General features: G+C 39.3%; 1 protein-coding gene across 1 annotated transcript; it reads left to right on the top strand.

Moving 5' to 3' along the window:
- The first annotated feature begins 9,142 nt into the window (after positions 1-9,142).
- ARF6 (ADP ribosylation factor 6) lies at positions 9,143-13,166 on the top strand. Its single transcript, XM_025442868.3, has 2 exons — positions 9,143-9,284; positions 9,385-13,166. The coding sequence occupies exon 2, from the start codon at positions 9,871-9,873 to the stop codon at positions 10,396-10,398; it is 528 nt and encodes a 175-aa protein (XP_025298653.1). The 5' UTR covers positions 9,143-9,284; positions 9,385-9,870; the 3' UTR covers positions 10,399-13,166.
- The last annotated feature ends 2,378 nt before the right edge of the window (positions 13,167-15,544 follow it).

Below are 15,544 nucleotides of genomic sequence, written 5' to 3' on the forward strand. Positions count from 1 at the left end.
GAGAGACAGAGAGAGAGAGAGGCAGAGACACAAGCAGAGGGAGAAACAGGCCCCACGCAGGGAGCCCGACACGAGATTCAATCCAGGGACTCTAGGATCATGCCCTGGGCCGAAGGCAGGTGCTAAACCACTGAGCCACCCAGGTGTCCCCCACAGCCTAATTCTAATGGTGGTTTTATTTTTTAACAGTAATGTATTTAATTATTATGTATTAGGTATTAATATATCATATATAATTCTCCATAAAGCATTAAAGTCTGTGTCTTTGATACATTTACTTTGTTAAAATTTTGTTTTGCTTGCATACTATTTTATATTGTCATATTTTGTAAAGTTAGCATTTTTATTTGTAAGTAACAGTAGCCCATTGGAGCTTGCTTTAACAAAAAGAAAAGTAATTTTATATAAAGACACAAGATGTCTCATGAAACTCAAAGGTTGGTATGCAGACAGACCCCAAGAAGGGCCTGGAACTGTGGATAGAGCCTAGGAAATAATCTGTCTCTTCTCCTTTCTGTACCTCTGTTTTTTATTTTCTCCCTGAAGACTAACTTCTGTCTGCCACCCAGTACTCAAAATAAAATACTATTTAGTATCCTACTTAGTAGGATACAGATCCACTGGGAAAAGACACACTAATATGGCCTTCCTTCAAATATGATTTTAAATTCTCAGGAATGAGAATCTGATTAGCCAATTAAAATAATGAGTGTACCTGTGGTCCAATTGGTATGACCAGACATGTGTGTGTTGAGCAGTCACATGATGCCAGGAATCTACTCCTGTATTCCTATGGATGGAAGGTAGTTGTTTCCAGAGACATCCTAAAAGTGTCAAATATATTGGGTGACTTGTTCTACTGCTACAATCTTTGATATACTGTTAAGAATGTGTCCAGATCAAAATTGTTATTATGTCCCAGCTTAACCTTCTTATATAATCAATGTTACTGCTGGGTAAGCACATTGAATTCACAACTTATAATGTCAAAAAGATAGAATAAACAGCAGAAAGACCCATGTTTACATTTAAAAATGAAGTCCAACATTAGAAACTACTTTATTTTTTTATAAGTATTTTTTTACAAGATTTTATTTATTTATTTATGAGAGATACACACAGAGAGAAGAGGCAGAGACACAGGCAGAGGGAAAGCAGGCTCCTCACAGGGAGCCCGATGTGGGACTCTATCCCCAGACCCCAGGATCACACCCTGAGCTGCTGAAGGCAGAGGCTCAACCGCTGAGCCACCCAGGCGTCCCTAGAAACTACTTTAAAGACTTTAGAACATTTCTTTTTCAGCAATAATTAGCTTAGGAAGTCAGTACACAGGGTAGCTGATCTTCCTACCACAATGAAGAGAGCAGAGTAACTGTTGCCCTAGTTCACCAGAGAGCGTCCTAGCAACACAGACTCCAGTGTGTGAAATTGTAATGTTACCCCTGAAGCCAGATTTTGGCTCAGTAGGTTTATGTTTTCTATTACTGTGGACATATAATTCAGTAGGTATCTTCTAAGTTATTGGAACATTAATCTTTCCTACTTGAAATGGAAACAAGCCCATAAATTTTGCCCAACTAAGCCAGTGTTAAACTGGTTATAGTGTAATATTTACCTAGGGTTTTACAACTATTTCCACACTTACAAATCTTGGACACTATGCTCAAAAATTGTATTTTGGAGTAGGACCTACTACATATAATTGTATACTGACGGTCCAAAGGTACTCAACAGCAAAAGCTGCTCCCTTGTTTGTTCTTGGTACACATGTTACATGTGCATAAAGCAAAGTAAAAAAAGGTTATGGAGGAAGAAATCTCACATAAATCTACCTGGTTATGCTCTTCTATGGAATCTTTCCTTTCCAACCCCAAGCTAGGTTTTGGATTAGGTTAAGGTATCAGTTTACAAGATTGCCAAACTCTATTTTTCAATACAATTATCTCCTTTTTTCCTTTAATCCTTCCTTTTTTTCTCTCTTCCCATCTTGCTGCTGCTTCTTTCTCACTCACTTTTAAATTTATTCTTTTATTCTCTGTCTTTGAAGCAACACTGTGTGGCATTTATAATCATTTTATTTATTCAGTTTCTAATCCATAATCATTTTTAAATTTACTGGCTTACTACCTTTTCTTGAGATTTGGAAGATTCATTCTTTTCTCTGGGTTCTGTAACATGGAAAGTTCTTTTACCTTGCTTTTACCATCAACTTGGCCATTAGAAGGATCTCCTTGGGAAGCGAATTCCCTACCAGTAAGTCAGGAAGTAGTATTCAAATACAGAATACTATGCGAGAGGGGGAAAGAAAAGTAATATAAAGAGCTAAGACTGAATAATGTTTTAAATTAGTAAATCTTTTTGTTTAGTGCCATTATGACTCATTCATCAATCAGAAGTCAGTATTGTGTTTACATGCCATTTCCTTCATATATCTCTAACCACAGGAGGAAACAAAACAGAAACAAAACAAGATAAAGCAAAAAACAGAACCTATAAATTAAGAGATTTAAAGCTGGAATGACTATATAGACAGAACAAGGTTAATTTTAGCCCTCCATTTTTTGGTGTGCCTTGAATATCTTCCTGAAGAGCACACTATCCACACCAACACACAGCTATGTAATAACAACATATCTGAGCAACTGATAGTACAGAGCCCGACAACTCTTACTGTAAACATTACACACAAATTGTTTTATTACTTAATTACAAAGCTTGCAGGATTCAGTTAATTAAGCAGTCTTAATGCTTTAGCTTCTCTGTTCTTAAAAAACAAAATTCTTTTTCAGAAAATCAATATTGCAGTCTTGTCAGTTTAGAGAGAATAATCTTGTTTTAGCTTAAAAATACTTTTCTAATGTTAAAAACCAAATTTCTGACATTATATGCTTCTTTTTAAACAGCAAATGTTACGGTTATCACCAGGATATGAAATGTTTCCCATTCCAACAATTATAGTGATTCAAATGGTTTATATAAAAATGATACATCTGCGGATCCCTGGGTGGCTCAGCGGTTTAGTGCCTGCCTTTGGCCCAGGGTGTGATCCTGGAGACCCGGGATCGAGTCCTGCATTGCGCTGCCTGCATGGAGCCTGCTTCTCTCTCTCTCTGTGTCTCTCATGAATAAATAAATAAAATCTTTTTAAAAAAAGATACATCCGGGACAACTGGGTGGCTCAGCAGTTGAGTGTCTGCCTTTAGGCGAGGGTGTGATCCCAGAGTCCCAGAATCGAGTCTCGCATTGCACTCCTTGCATGGAGCGCGCGTTCTCCTTTCTCTGCCTGTGTCTCTGCCTTTCTCTCTCTCTGTCTCTCATGAATGAATGAATAAATAAAATATAAAAAAAAATAAAAATGATACATCCATGTAATTTCATGAGAAGGAACGTAATTTTAGAAGGTTGGAAATGATTCTAGAATTCTACTTGTCTGACTCCATTTCCAAATGATCACCTAATGGGAAAATTACTAACTTAATCAGATCTTGTGATTGGGTACTTGTCCTAGTAACTCTGTAATTTTGAATCTCTCAAAATTCAAAGCCTGTATAGGACATTGATGAATTAATTGGCTGAGCCCAGTTCATTTACCTAAATCTTAGCTACTGGGGAAATAGGAAAAGGAATATGTCTATTTGCCCACCTTCATCTTTCCTTCTACCTACTTTGGGATTACATCAAATAGGAGAGGTATTTGCATACTGGGCAGCTATATGGCAAGTATCCACAGACAAGTTTTAATCTAAAGCTTACAAGTTTGATCATGCTATAGTTGCCAAGTATTCCATCTTATTCTTTTCATTGAATGGCATTGACTAGTGGATAGTGGTTCTATTAATAATTCAATAAACTTAGTTATAATTATAGTATGTTTTTAAAATACTTTTTTACAAGAATCTCAGAAAGATTTATGCCTTTGTCTGACAGGTCTATTGTCTTGGTAAGTTATCCCAGTGATTAAGGTATTATTGCACTAAACTATGCAAGAAATTGTGTGTGGAGGTATGTATTTTGGGGAAGAGAATAATAAAATTAGTAGAGTTCAGAATTCATAGACTTTTTAACATGAAGGGAAGTTAGCAATTAGTTCAGTGGTTCTTAATTTTAGCTACATTAGAATCATTCAGGGAGGCCTTAAAAAAATACTGGTGGGTAGAACTTCTACCCTAGATATTTTAACTTAATTGATCTGGGTTGGGGCCCAAGCATTTATGTGGTTTTAAAATGCCCCAGGTGATTTTAATGTGTAGCCAGGGCTGAACACCATTATCTAGTCATTTACTGAGTTCACACAATCATTTGTTACGATGGAGAAAAAAACAACAGGTTGGATTTTTTAAAAAATCTTAATTTGAATCTCTTTTGTACCATTTTATTGATCTTAAGAAAGTAGCTTATCCTCTCAGTGTCTCAGCTTTTCGAATTGTAAAGAATACTATATACTGCCCTAGTCAATTAAAAGAGATTTCTCCAGGGATGCCTGGGTGGCTCAGCGGTTGTGTCTGCCTCTGGCTCAGGACCTGATCCCAGGTCCCGGGATTGAGTCCCACATTGGGCTCTCCACGGGGAGCCTGCTTCTCCCTCTGCCTATGTCTCTGCCTCTCTCTGTGTCTCTCATGAATGAATAAATAAAATATTTAAAAAAGAGAGATTTCTCCATTGCAGGAATAGAAAAAAATGATCACTGAGGATGAATAACTTACCCAAACCTAATCACAAAATGTTGGGAGTAATTTAAGGATGTCATTTAGCTTTTTATATTCACTTGTGCCACTAGACTATGTTGCCTCTGTTTATGTTTATGGTCCGAAGCCCTATTAAACAATTTGCTAAAATGTCAACTATAATTCAATTTGTTTTTAGTTTTATCATTCCCACTTTTAATATTGCTAAAAATGAAGTCTTCATTCTCAGGCATAATTAAAGTAATTATTAAGGTCTTGATTGGGATATGACTTTCTTTTTTTTATGGTTAAACAGACGATCTAGAAAGTGGTTCCTTATCTGACACAGAAAGAGGACAAGGGAGTGAATGATTAATTTGGTTCATGGTGTCCCTTTAAATATTTTTAAATATTGGAATTCATTAAAGTTACCAAGAATATTTACAAATTAAAATTGTGTTTCCATTGTCTTAATTTGATTTTTTTAGTTTTATTTTTGAGTCTCCATCTTCACTGTATTATCATCAAAAAATATTTGCTACTTTACTACATGCCCTAAGGTGTGCTAGGAACTAAGGATTCAAAAATGAAAAGAACATGAAAACTTTCTTAGAGAGCTTATAAACAAATAGGTATAATACCAGGGGAGGGCTAATTCTCCCACCTCAGTGTTTCAGTTGGAAAAGATTAGAAAATTTTCTAACGATATACTTTATAATAGTTTCTTATTTCCTTTTTATTTCTACTGCTAATAGGTTTCCTGGGGCTCTAGGCTTCTTTCAACTAGATAGAGCTCCATGCTGGCTAAGTAGACTAAGGGCTCAAAATGAAGCCATAAACAAGGGATGGTACCTTCCTTAAACAGGTATATAGATTGACCACCTTTCTTCCCACATGGTCAGAACTGTACTTAGTGGGGCGCCTGGGTGGCTCAGTTGGTTAAGCATCTACCTTCAGCTTTGGGAGATGATCTTCGAGTCCTGGGATGAGTCCCGCACCAGGCTCTCTGGTCAGTGGGGAGCCTGCTTCTCTGCCTCTGTTGCTCCCTCTGTGTTCTCTCGCTCACTCTCTCTCAAATAGTCTTAAAAAAAAAAATTGTCCTTAGCACAGCATGGGATAAAAAGAAATATATGACATAGTCATACAAAATGAATAAGAGCTTTAGGAATTTAGAAATAGGGGTAAACAGAATGAGGTGCTATTGTTAAAGACTTGTTCATTTCATTTTAAGAGCAAAAAGCTAAGCCATTTTTTTAGAATATTTTATTTATTTATTCGTGAGAGACACACACAGAGAGAGGCAGAGACACAGAGGGAGAAGCAGGCTCCATGCTGGGAACTGGATGTGGGACTCGATTCTGGGACTTCAGGATCAGGCCCTGGGCTGAAGGCGGTGCTAAACCGCTGAGCCACCAGGGCTGCATCTAAGCCTTTTTTTTTTTTTTTTAAGATTTTTTATTTATTTATACATGAGAGACAGAGAGAGAGAAAGAGAGAGAGAGAGAGAGAGAGGCAGAAGGAGAAGCAGGCTTCAGGCAGGGAGCCTGATGTGGGACTCGATCCCACCCTGGACCAAAGGCAGCACTAAACCTCTGAGCCACCGGGGCTGCCCTAAGCCATTTTTTAAAGTAAATATTTTTCCTATAACATAGAATTTCAGTCAGGAATATCAGAAGATAATATATGTGGCTGTTCAGCAGATTGGAAATTATGGTGTTTTCTAAAAGGGAGCCTGGTTTCATGTTGGAGAAATCTTTTTATTTATGGGCTTTAAGTTAAAAAGCAGAGATTTTTAATATAATTTTTATATAGTTTTGGAGCTTTCATTTGTGTTTGAAGCATAAAACAGTGAAACAGGGTACACTGAGAAATATAGTATTTTGTTTCATAAATGCAAAATTTAGTTTATCTGTAAAGTATTTCACAGAATGGAAATATTTTTAAATTTATCAATTTTGAATGAACTTTCAAGAAATCAAAAAAATGATCAGTGGTATGATTTAGTAGTTGCCTAAACTGTTACTTTTTACAGACATTTTGGTTTTATTGAAATTCACTTACTTCTCAACTGCTATGACTATATACAAAGTTAAATTTTTTCACTATCTGTATTTTAAGTTTCTGGCAATTATTTTGTTTTATGATTATTACTTAAAATAATTTATTGTATGATGAAACACTCTAGATATCCAATATTCTAACCCCAGACAAAATTAGTATGTCCCTTTCCTTTTCCGTTTGATCTTATTTGTAGTATAAGTGGCATTCATTCATTCAAATAATGATGTAACTTACATTGACAAGTCTCTGCCTCTATGAAGCCTGCATTCTGGGGGAATATAAACAGAGGATGGCTTTCAAAAATAAACTTTTTAGACCTAACACAGTATCAGTGCCAGGTAGACGCTGTTAGGTGCTTCCAGCTGCTTCTGTTTTTCATTATATTACTCCTTCCACTGAAAAATAAATCCAAGCCCAGCAGATCAATCTCCATCTACTTGGAAAAACTGGAATCTGCTCTGAGAAAACTGTTATGTTGGTTATGTTGGAATGCAACAAAATATAATACCTCTATATGCCACATATAAAAAAAATTCCTACCTCAAATACAATAATAAGTACTATGGCACTTTATAAACCACTTTGAGATTCCAAACCACTGTGTGAGGTAGTCAGGGAGATACCATCATTAGGGGGCTAAGAGGAGGAGCTGCACATTTATGATTTAATCTCAGCTCTGTGACCCTCAAAAAACACCTTAACCTCTCTATTGATATGTAAAATGTTAATGCTCAAAATTACTTCATATGATTGCTGTGAGGATTAAAAATAGATTTAAAATATTTAGTACAGTGTTTGCCATTACAAACAACAAATGGTGACTATTTTTTTTATGAGTGATATTATCCTTCGTCTGATTTTACAGATAAAGAAAATGAAGATTAGGAAGGTTGAGGCCTAAGGATTCACAGCCATAAAACGGACAGGCAACACTTTGAACCCTAATCTTCTCACTCCAAAATCCTTCCTTCAGTTTTATGACAGTGGAAAGTAAGATGGATCAAGGCAGATGGAAAGTAAACTTGGATCAGTCAGAATATTAACAACTCCAGTAAGTTTATTTCAGCTGAAGCTTATAAGGTTATCACCTGACCCATCTACCATTATCAAATATTCTTATATTATGAAACAAGTATGTTATCATATGCTTCTATAGCATCTTCCTTAAAAAATAACAAACCCTATTTCCTGTTTTTCCTCCCCTTGGTTCCTTTATTTTAGGCTTCGCCTTACTTTAAGTCTAACTCGATCTCTAACTATTTGCTACAAAAAAGTTTCCGAAAGTCTTCCACAAACATTTTGTTATTTACTCTGAAACGGAGTACACAGAGCAAGGTCGGCACTACACTCGGTTTACACATGAGATAACAAACTTAGCAAGGTTAAATGCCTTAGATCCAGGTCACAAAAGTAGTCAGGCTTTCTGACTCTAAACCCTATGCTAAGATTATTATTGTCTGGGATTTAAAAAAAATATTTTATTTATTTGTTCGTTCGTTCGTTCGTTCGTTCGAGAGAGAGAGAGAGAGAGAGAGAGAGAGGCAGAGACCCAGGCAGAGGGAGAAGCAGGCTCCACGCAGGGAGCGCAATGCGGGACTCGATCCCGGGTCTCCAGGGTCACGCCCTGGGCTGAAGGCAGGCGCTAAAGCGCTGGGCCGCCCAGGGATCCCCTCGTCTAGGATTCTTAAAGAAAAGCTAGGTGGTTAAGTTACTGCTCAACACACTAACTTAAGTATGAAAAGTTATCACCTTAAAAAGTTGAAAACGCAGCAAGGGACTGGAACTCTGGTTAACACTGTCATTTTTAAGTAACAGGGTCTGGTCCCGAAGAGATGTGTAAAGACAGGGCTCGAACACCGAAAAGCGGGGTTTCCTGGCAAACCCAAGCCTGGTAGAAGCGCCGCACTGCTTGGCCGACTCCACACCAAACGCGGGCCTCCCACGTGTCTTTCAGGAAATGCACAGAACACGCGGGATGAGGGAGGCCAAGGAGGGGCTGGGAGAGGTACAAACAGCATATAGGGCTTTCCCGGGTGACTGAGGACGCGCGGAGGCTGGGGCGGGCCCAAGGGAACTCGCTGAGCACCTGGCGGGCACCGACGTCCGGAAGCAGCCTGGGGGAGGCTTTCACCGCGGGAGAGGGCTGGCCGCGGGCCCCGCCCTCGGGAGCTCCCCAGTGGATTTGCTGCTCTGGTTCGAGAGGGCTGGGGGAGGCGAGAGCGCGCCACAGGGACGCAGAAAGTCCGCGTACAGCGCCAGGCGGGCACGGGTCAGAGTCCGAGTTTCGCGGGTCTGGGGCCTGACCGCAGCCGCGAGGCCTCCAGGCCGCCGTAGCCCCGCCCCCTCGCGCGTGGCGCCCATGACGCTGGGCGCGCGGGCCGCGCTCCTTACAGAGCTCGCTCTCACCGAACGGTCGGCCTTGCTGCGCCTGCGTGATCGGGAGGGGAAGTGAGGCGGTTTCTTCGGCGCCTTTTCCGGCGGCGGCGGCGGCGGCAGCGGCAGAGCTGGGAGGAGGCGGTGGAGGCCAGAGGGAGCCCGCGCTCAGGGCGGCGGCTTGAGGTAACCTCGCGAACTGAGCTGGAAGGACGAGTCACCTGGGCCTCCGCTCCCTTCTGGCCTGCCGGCAGTAACTCCCTTCTTCCTCTCTGTGTCTCTGCAGGCGGCGCACCGGATTCCGGCGAGGATCAATGACCTGACGAGGCGCCGGAGCCGCGCTGACTCTCGGGTGGCCTGGGTCGGTGGTGAGCCCGGTGCTCGTGGACCGGCGGGTGGGCCGGAGGGCTTCGACCTCCCGCGGCCGAGTGAAGAGAAGGCGGAGGAGCGGGAACCGCGGCGGCGCTAGCGCGGCGCTTGCGGGGGGAAGGGCAGTTCCGGGCCGGGCCGCGCCTCAGCAGGGCGGCGGCTCTCCCGGCGCAGACTCAGGGCCCCGGCGGCGGCGGCGGCTGGAGGAATCAAGTTGTGCGGTCGGTGATGCCCGAGTGAGTGGCGAGCCTGGGCCTCTGCCCCGAGGAGGCAACTCCCACGCAGGCCGCACGGGCGCCCTCGCGGCCGGGAGGCTTCGTTTCGGTTTCGCGGCGGCTGCGGCGTAGTTGGCTGAGGGGACCCGGGACACCTGAATGCCCCCGGCCCCGGCTCCTCCGACGCGATGGGGAAGGTGCTATCCAAGATCTTCGGGAACAAGGAAATGCGGATCCTCATGTTGGGCCTGGACGCGGCCGGCAAGACAACAATCCTGTACAAGTTGAAGCTGGGCCAGTCGGTGACCACCATTCCCACAGTGGGTTTCAACGTGGAGACCGTGACTTACAAAAACGTCAAGTTCAACGTATGGGATGTGGGCGGCCAGGACAAGATCCGGCCGCTCTGGCGGCATTACTACACCGGGACCCAGGGTCTGATCTTCGTAGTGGACTGCGCCGACCGCGACCGCATCGACGAGGCCCGCCAGGAGCTGCACCGCATTATCAATGACCGGGAGATGAGGGACGCCATAATCCTCATCTTCGCCAACAAACAGGACCTGCCTGATGCCATGAAACCCCACGAGATCCAGGAGAAACTGGGCCTGACCCGGATTCGGGACAGGAACTGGTATGTGCAGCCCTCCTGTGCCACCTCAGGGGATGGACTCTATGAGGGGCTCACATGGTTAACCTCTAACTACAAATCCTAATGAGCATTCTCCACCTATCCCCCGGAAGGAGAGAAATCAGAAACCCATTCATAGGATTATCGCCACCATCACCTCTTTCAATTGCCACTTTCTCTTCTTTTGAATTTGAACTCTGGAGTTACTGTTCTACGGTTGGGGAGGGGGGGGGGGGTTTAGGGGTTTCCTTTTTTGTTTCTCTTTCTCCCCCCCCCCTTTTTTTTTTTGCTTTGCATTAGGATGCTCCGATCTGACATTTGACATGACCACAAAGTGCTAGATGCTCTTACTGACTTCCAGCAAATGGGATGGGGGAAATATAGCAGTTTTTGGTAAAGTCCTTTATAATAATGGGTTGATTTTTTTATTTCGAGAGAATCTTTTTTGCAATGTATGCTTTTTTCCTTTTTGCCCAGTTTCCTTATCACTTGCTGTAGATGGCTTATTTTGCATTCATGCAGACTATGTTGCAAGTCTGTTTCATCTAGTAAACTGAAAATTATTGCTTAATCAAACTGCCGTTTGTCTTTTATATTTAAGGCCTTTACTCCTCCCTTATGAGTTTTACCTTTAACTTAGTAATTTCAAATGTGACCTTTTATATCTAAGACCAGTATAGTAAACTTAGCCTACAGTGGCAAATAATGAGTAATATCATTGTAATATGTTCCAGTTGCACATCAGTATGTTAAACAGGTAATGTAAGAAGTTCTTTGAAATGTCAGCTATTAAGTTCTGAAACATACATCATGCATGAGTAGGGCTAAAACGCAAGTTCCTTATTACATAGCTAACTTACACTGCATAAAAAGATGAAAGTGTAACCCGTCAACAGATTTTTTTTCACTGCAAAAGTTAGCAACTTTGCTGTGTTTCCCTCTTTTTTAACTTTAAAAGTAGACTCTTTCCAGAAAATGGAGCAATAATGGTGTAGGCCACACACAGATGAGATATCTGTAGATATTTTCAGTGACATTGGGGCAAAACTGGAATATATACTTTTACCACATTTCAAATGTCTAAGACCAATACTTTAAAAGTTACTAGAATGTTTACTTTGTTCATTAATAAAAGCGTTTAACAATTCAAATTATACACATTTTCTACCTAGTTGAAAGAATACACATTCCTGTTTTCACATTAGAGCAACTGATTAAGCTGAAGATAGAAGTTTTTTTATAATTGAGTGATCCACATCTCCATTAATTAGAACACTGGAAAAGATGTTTTATAAAAAAGGTATTTAATTCTGTTTGATTGTAGGATTAACTCATACAAATAGATCTCCTGTTGGTTCATTAATACACTATCTCCTTTAAGGAAGGAAATGTGATGAATGAATGATGTGTAGACTTGAGAAATGACCATTAAAGGGGAAGTAGGATGAAGAAAGAACCTACAGATGACAATGAATGTAAACTTATTTTTCTTCAAGGGTAAGCAGTGTGCTCACTGGTGATATCCAGATCCTAGCAAGATTACTTGCTTAGCTTGTTAGGACCCGTAACTAGCTTATCGAGACCACTATGATGATACCTTGAACCAAATGTTAATGCTTGATACAGAATTGTGAGCAGCATCTGGTTCTCATATAGCCTTAAGGATTAATTTTAGAGATCCTCAAGGAATTAAACGTAGGGAATTTAAGAAATGTAGACTGCAAAGGCAGTATACAGGAAAAGGTGGAGTGGGTTTTGTTCAGGAGGGTGTCTGAAAACTAAAATGGAGCGGGATATCATGGTACATAGTTGGACAGTATTGGTCCTTCGTGCTTTGGCCATATTGTATAATGGAGCTTTTACCAAAGATGTATGAGAAGCATAAGGTATAAAAAGTTAACTATTGAAAGTAAAACTCTGACACATTTTACTTAAAGCAGATGAGAAAAGGTGCTATGTTGTAGGCTCCTGATGGTGCAGAGGGATTTTTTAATACAAAATGCAACTAAGGTATAGAGTTCTCAGTTTTGCTTTAGAAGTATTTCTAGAAATGAAGCTGACAGACCCATCCGAGAACATTTTAGTTGCTTTTAAATTTCCCAAAGCTCCACCATAAATCTAATTCTTAGTGTTTTAAATGATTGCATTTTAAGGTACATAAACATGGGTTATACAAATATCAATGCTATAGTAACATCTTTAGACAAGACAAGCACAAAGGTATAAATGCCTAAACTGGAGGAAACTTGAAACCCTCATCTTAATTCCTAAATGTAGTATTTCTAACTTGTGACAGATTGATAGGCAGCCATTTTTTTGTGTTTTAAAATAACTGGGAGCATAGTTAAAATTTTATACATCAAGTGATTGCTATTGAATGTTGCAGGTGAGATGTGGTTATTTTTAGTTTATTTGAAATGTCTAACTGAAGGGGGGTGGGGGGAGCAAATATTTGAAATTTGGAAAACCCTAAACTTTTGGTAAGAATTTGTAATATTCATTTACATTTTCTTTAAGGATATACAAGGTTGGTAATTGATGTAGTTAAATTGAACCATAACCATTGGTGGTCATGGGGCAGGTAATTGTAGCCTGCAGAAAAAGTTATAATCTAGGAATTTAAAAAATAAGATCCTGAAGTTTTTGTTTAATTGCATCAATTTCTGTGTTTATGTGAATTTATAAACTGCAGTAAGTTTTGAATGAGGTTAATCTTGTCTAATATAAGTAAATGAGTCTGTAGACTTGTGATCTCCCCAAACTAAAAAAGTACAGTACTTGGAATTGTGTTCTTTATGGTTGTAGTGTTGGTAAAGCACTAATATGCAGAAAATAAAGGAATTACACAGTGCAGTTTCTCACGTTATGTTACTCGTTTGGACTAGATTAAGTGGGACATGTGTGTTGGGCCGTTATTCTCCAGGGATGTATGGTATAAAGTGACTCGATTTGGGAGTCACCAAGCTTTTATAAGAACAAAAAAGAATTTGGTTCTTACAGTCCTGGGTGTATAAGAAGTCTTTGTACTGATTTAGTTCCACCAAGCTTAATCTGATTTTATGATAACTTAGGACACAAAAGCAGTTGAAAATAATTTTTAAAAACTAAGGTTCTAAATAGTTTCTATCGTACCATTTTTCCAAAATCACAAACCTTACTGTTTTTAGGAATAGAATTTTGTCTCTAAAAAATTGGCCCACAGAGTTGTCTTAACCCTTGACAATTGACTTGGCAATTTTAAAGTTTGTCTTCTAAAAGCCAGTTGCTTGTCTCATAAGAATGACAGAATTGTAGCCACTTAGAAAACAAAATAGTTGAAGAATACTTTGTTGGATAAAAGGGTTTTTAAAAACATGTTCCCTTTTTTATAAGCATTCCCCCTTGAATCAGCAATTTTTGCAACTTGATTTTAGAATGTCTTAGTGTGTTCTCTAATAGGATTTAACCCCCATATTGATGTTCATATATATTTAGTACCGTGATTTGCTAATGGCAATCAAGTACCAATTTATCAGTGATAGGAGAAGATATTTTACTCTTTAGTGGGTTTTTATGTTTTTCATATGTTTATAAATACAGTAGTTATAATTTAAATGATGGTGGAGCTTCCTAAATTCCCAGTTATATCCTCAGTACCTTCCTAAATTCCCAGTTATATTCTCAGTATATGTCAGGGTGTGGTAAGGTAAATACTGTCTCTTATAGGTAAAAATTGTAAAACATACATAGCAGTTAAAAAACTTTTAAGTCTGACTAATCACTGAGCAGAAAGTATTTGGAGCAGAACATTTGATAGAATATAGCTTCTTGTTTATACTGAATGGTAGACAAAGTAGGAAAGATCACAATATTAGGAAATTTATAAAAAGTAATGGTGGGACATGGAGCTGCAGAAGAGGTAAAGTAACTTTTCCCTGATTTGCTAAACTTTTAAAGTTGCCAAACTAGATTAGTGAGTTTCATAGACAAGGAATACATACAAGTGAGATCACAGAGGTGGAACAAGTCTGTAGAGAGGTTTAGGAATGGCAATTGAAATTTGTTATTAAATAAGCTAAAGTAATAATAACCTTCCTGGGAATTAGTCTGTAAGAAAAACCACTTTGTGGGACAGTAAGAAAATGCTTTAATTTTGAACATTTTTTTTCTCTTTAAAATGTTTTATGACTACTTGAAACAATTTTAAAAGGAAAGTATTTGTCAGCCTTGTCCTTAAATACTTTACCACTTGTTACATTATTTCATTTAGATATATAGCTCTTCCATAGTGTTTGTTTTATAACTGCAAGAATAGATTTATTTATTGAGAGCCTAAAGATACACCTTGCACTATTCTAGGTATAGGTGATCCATCAGTGAAGAAAAAAAGGTCTGCCTTCATGGAATTTATGCTGGTGGGGATGAGGGGGGAAGAGAACGACAAAGATCAGATGATGAATAAAGATATGTTAGGTGATGTACTATATTACATACTATGTTATATATATATATATGGACAGGTAGGAATATCTTCAGAGGACTTACTGAGAAAGTGACATTTGAGCAAATACTTGAAAAATATCAGTGGAAGTGACATAGGAACAACAACTATATATATTAGTGTAAAGCAGGGGTGGGGCAGGTGGCCTAGGGCAAATCTGGCTATGACTTGTTCTTATAAGGAATGAGCTAAGAATGGTGCTTACGTTTTTAAAGACTATGAAAATACAAATGTGATTATGTGACACAGTATTTAGCCTGGAAAACCTAAAATATTTACTATCTGGCCCTTTATGAGAAACATTTGCTGACCCCAAGTCTAAGGCACAGTTGCTAAAATATTACCAAAATATATAGGAAATCCAACAAACCAAAGTAAAGACCATGGTTAATAAATGTTTTATCAAAACTTTAGGTAACAGTGGCTCATACAATTTACCACATTTGAACATTTAGTGATCCTTGAGACTTGTTATTGAGTAGTTTAACGGATTTTTCCCCCCCTAAATATGTTTAAATGTGTGAAGTCAGTAGTTTTTCAGGTTGAATGTTAACATTCTTTAAGATCTTGTGAATCATTTCATTAAAATTATTTCCCTTATCTTTATGGTAGTTTTACTGATTTTTGGATATAAGTTAAATGTGTTTCTCTGTACAAGTGCCTTTTCCTCCAGATAACCTAGATTAGTTTGGAATAGGTTCAGCTAACCTCATTGAACTGACTTTTATTCAGTTAGTATTACTGTAATCAA

This window comes from Canis lupus, chromosome 8 (assembly GCF_003254725.2).
Source record: "Canis lupus dingo isolate Sandy chromosome 8, ASM325472v2, whole genome shotgun sequence".
Taxonomy (NCBI): Eukaryota; Metazoa; Chordata; class Mammalia; order Carnivora; family Canidae; genus Canis; species Canis lupus.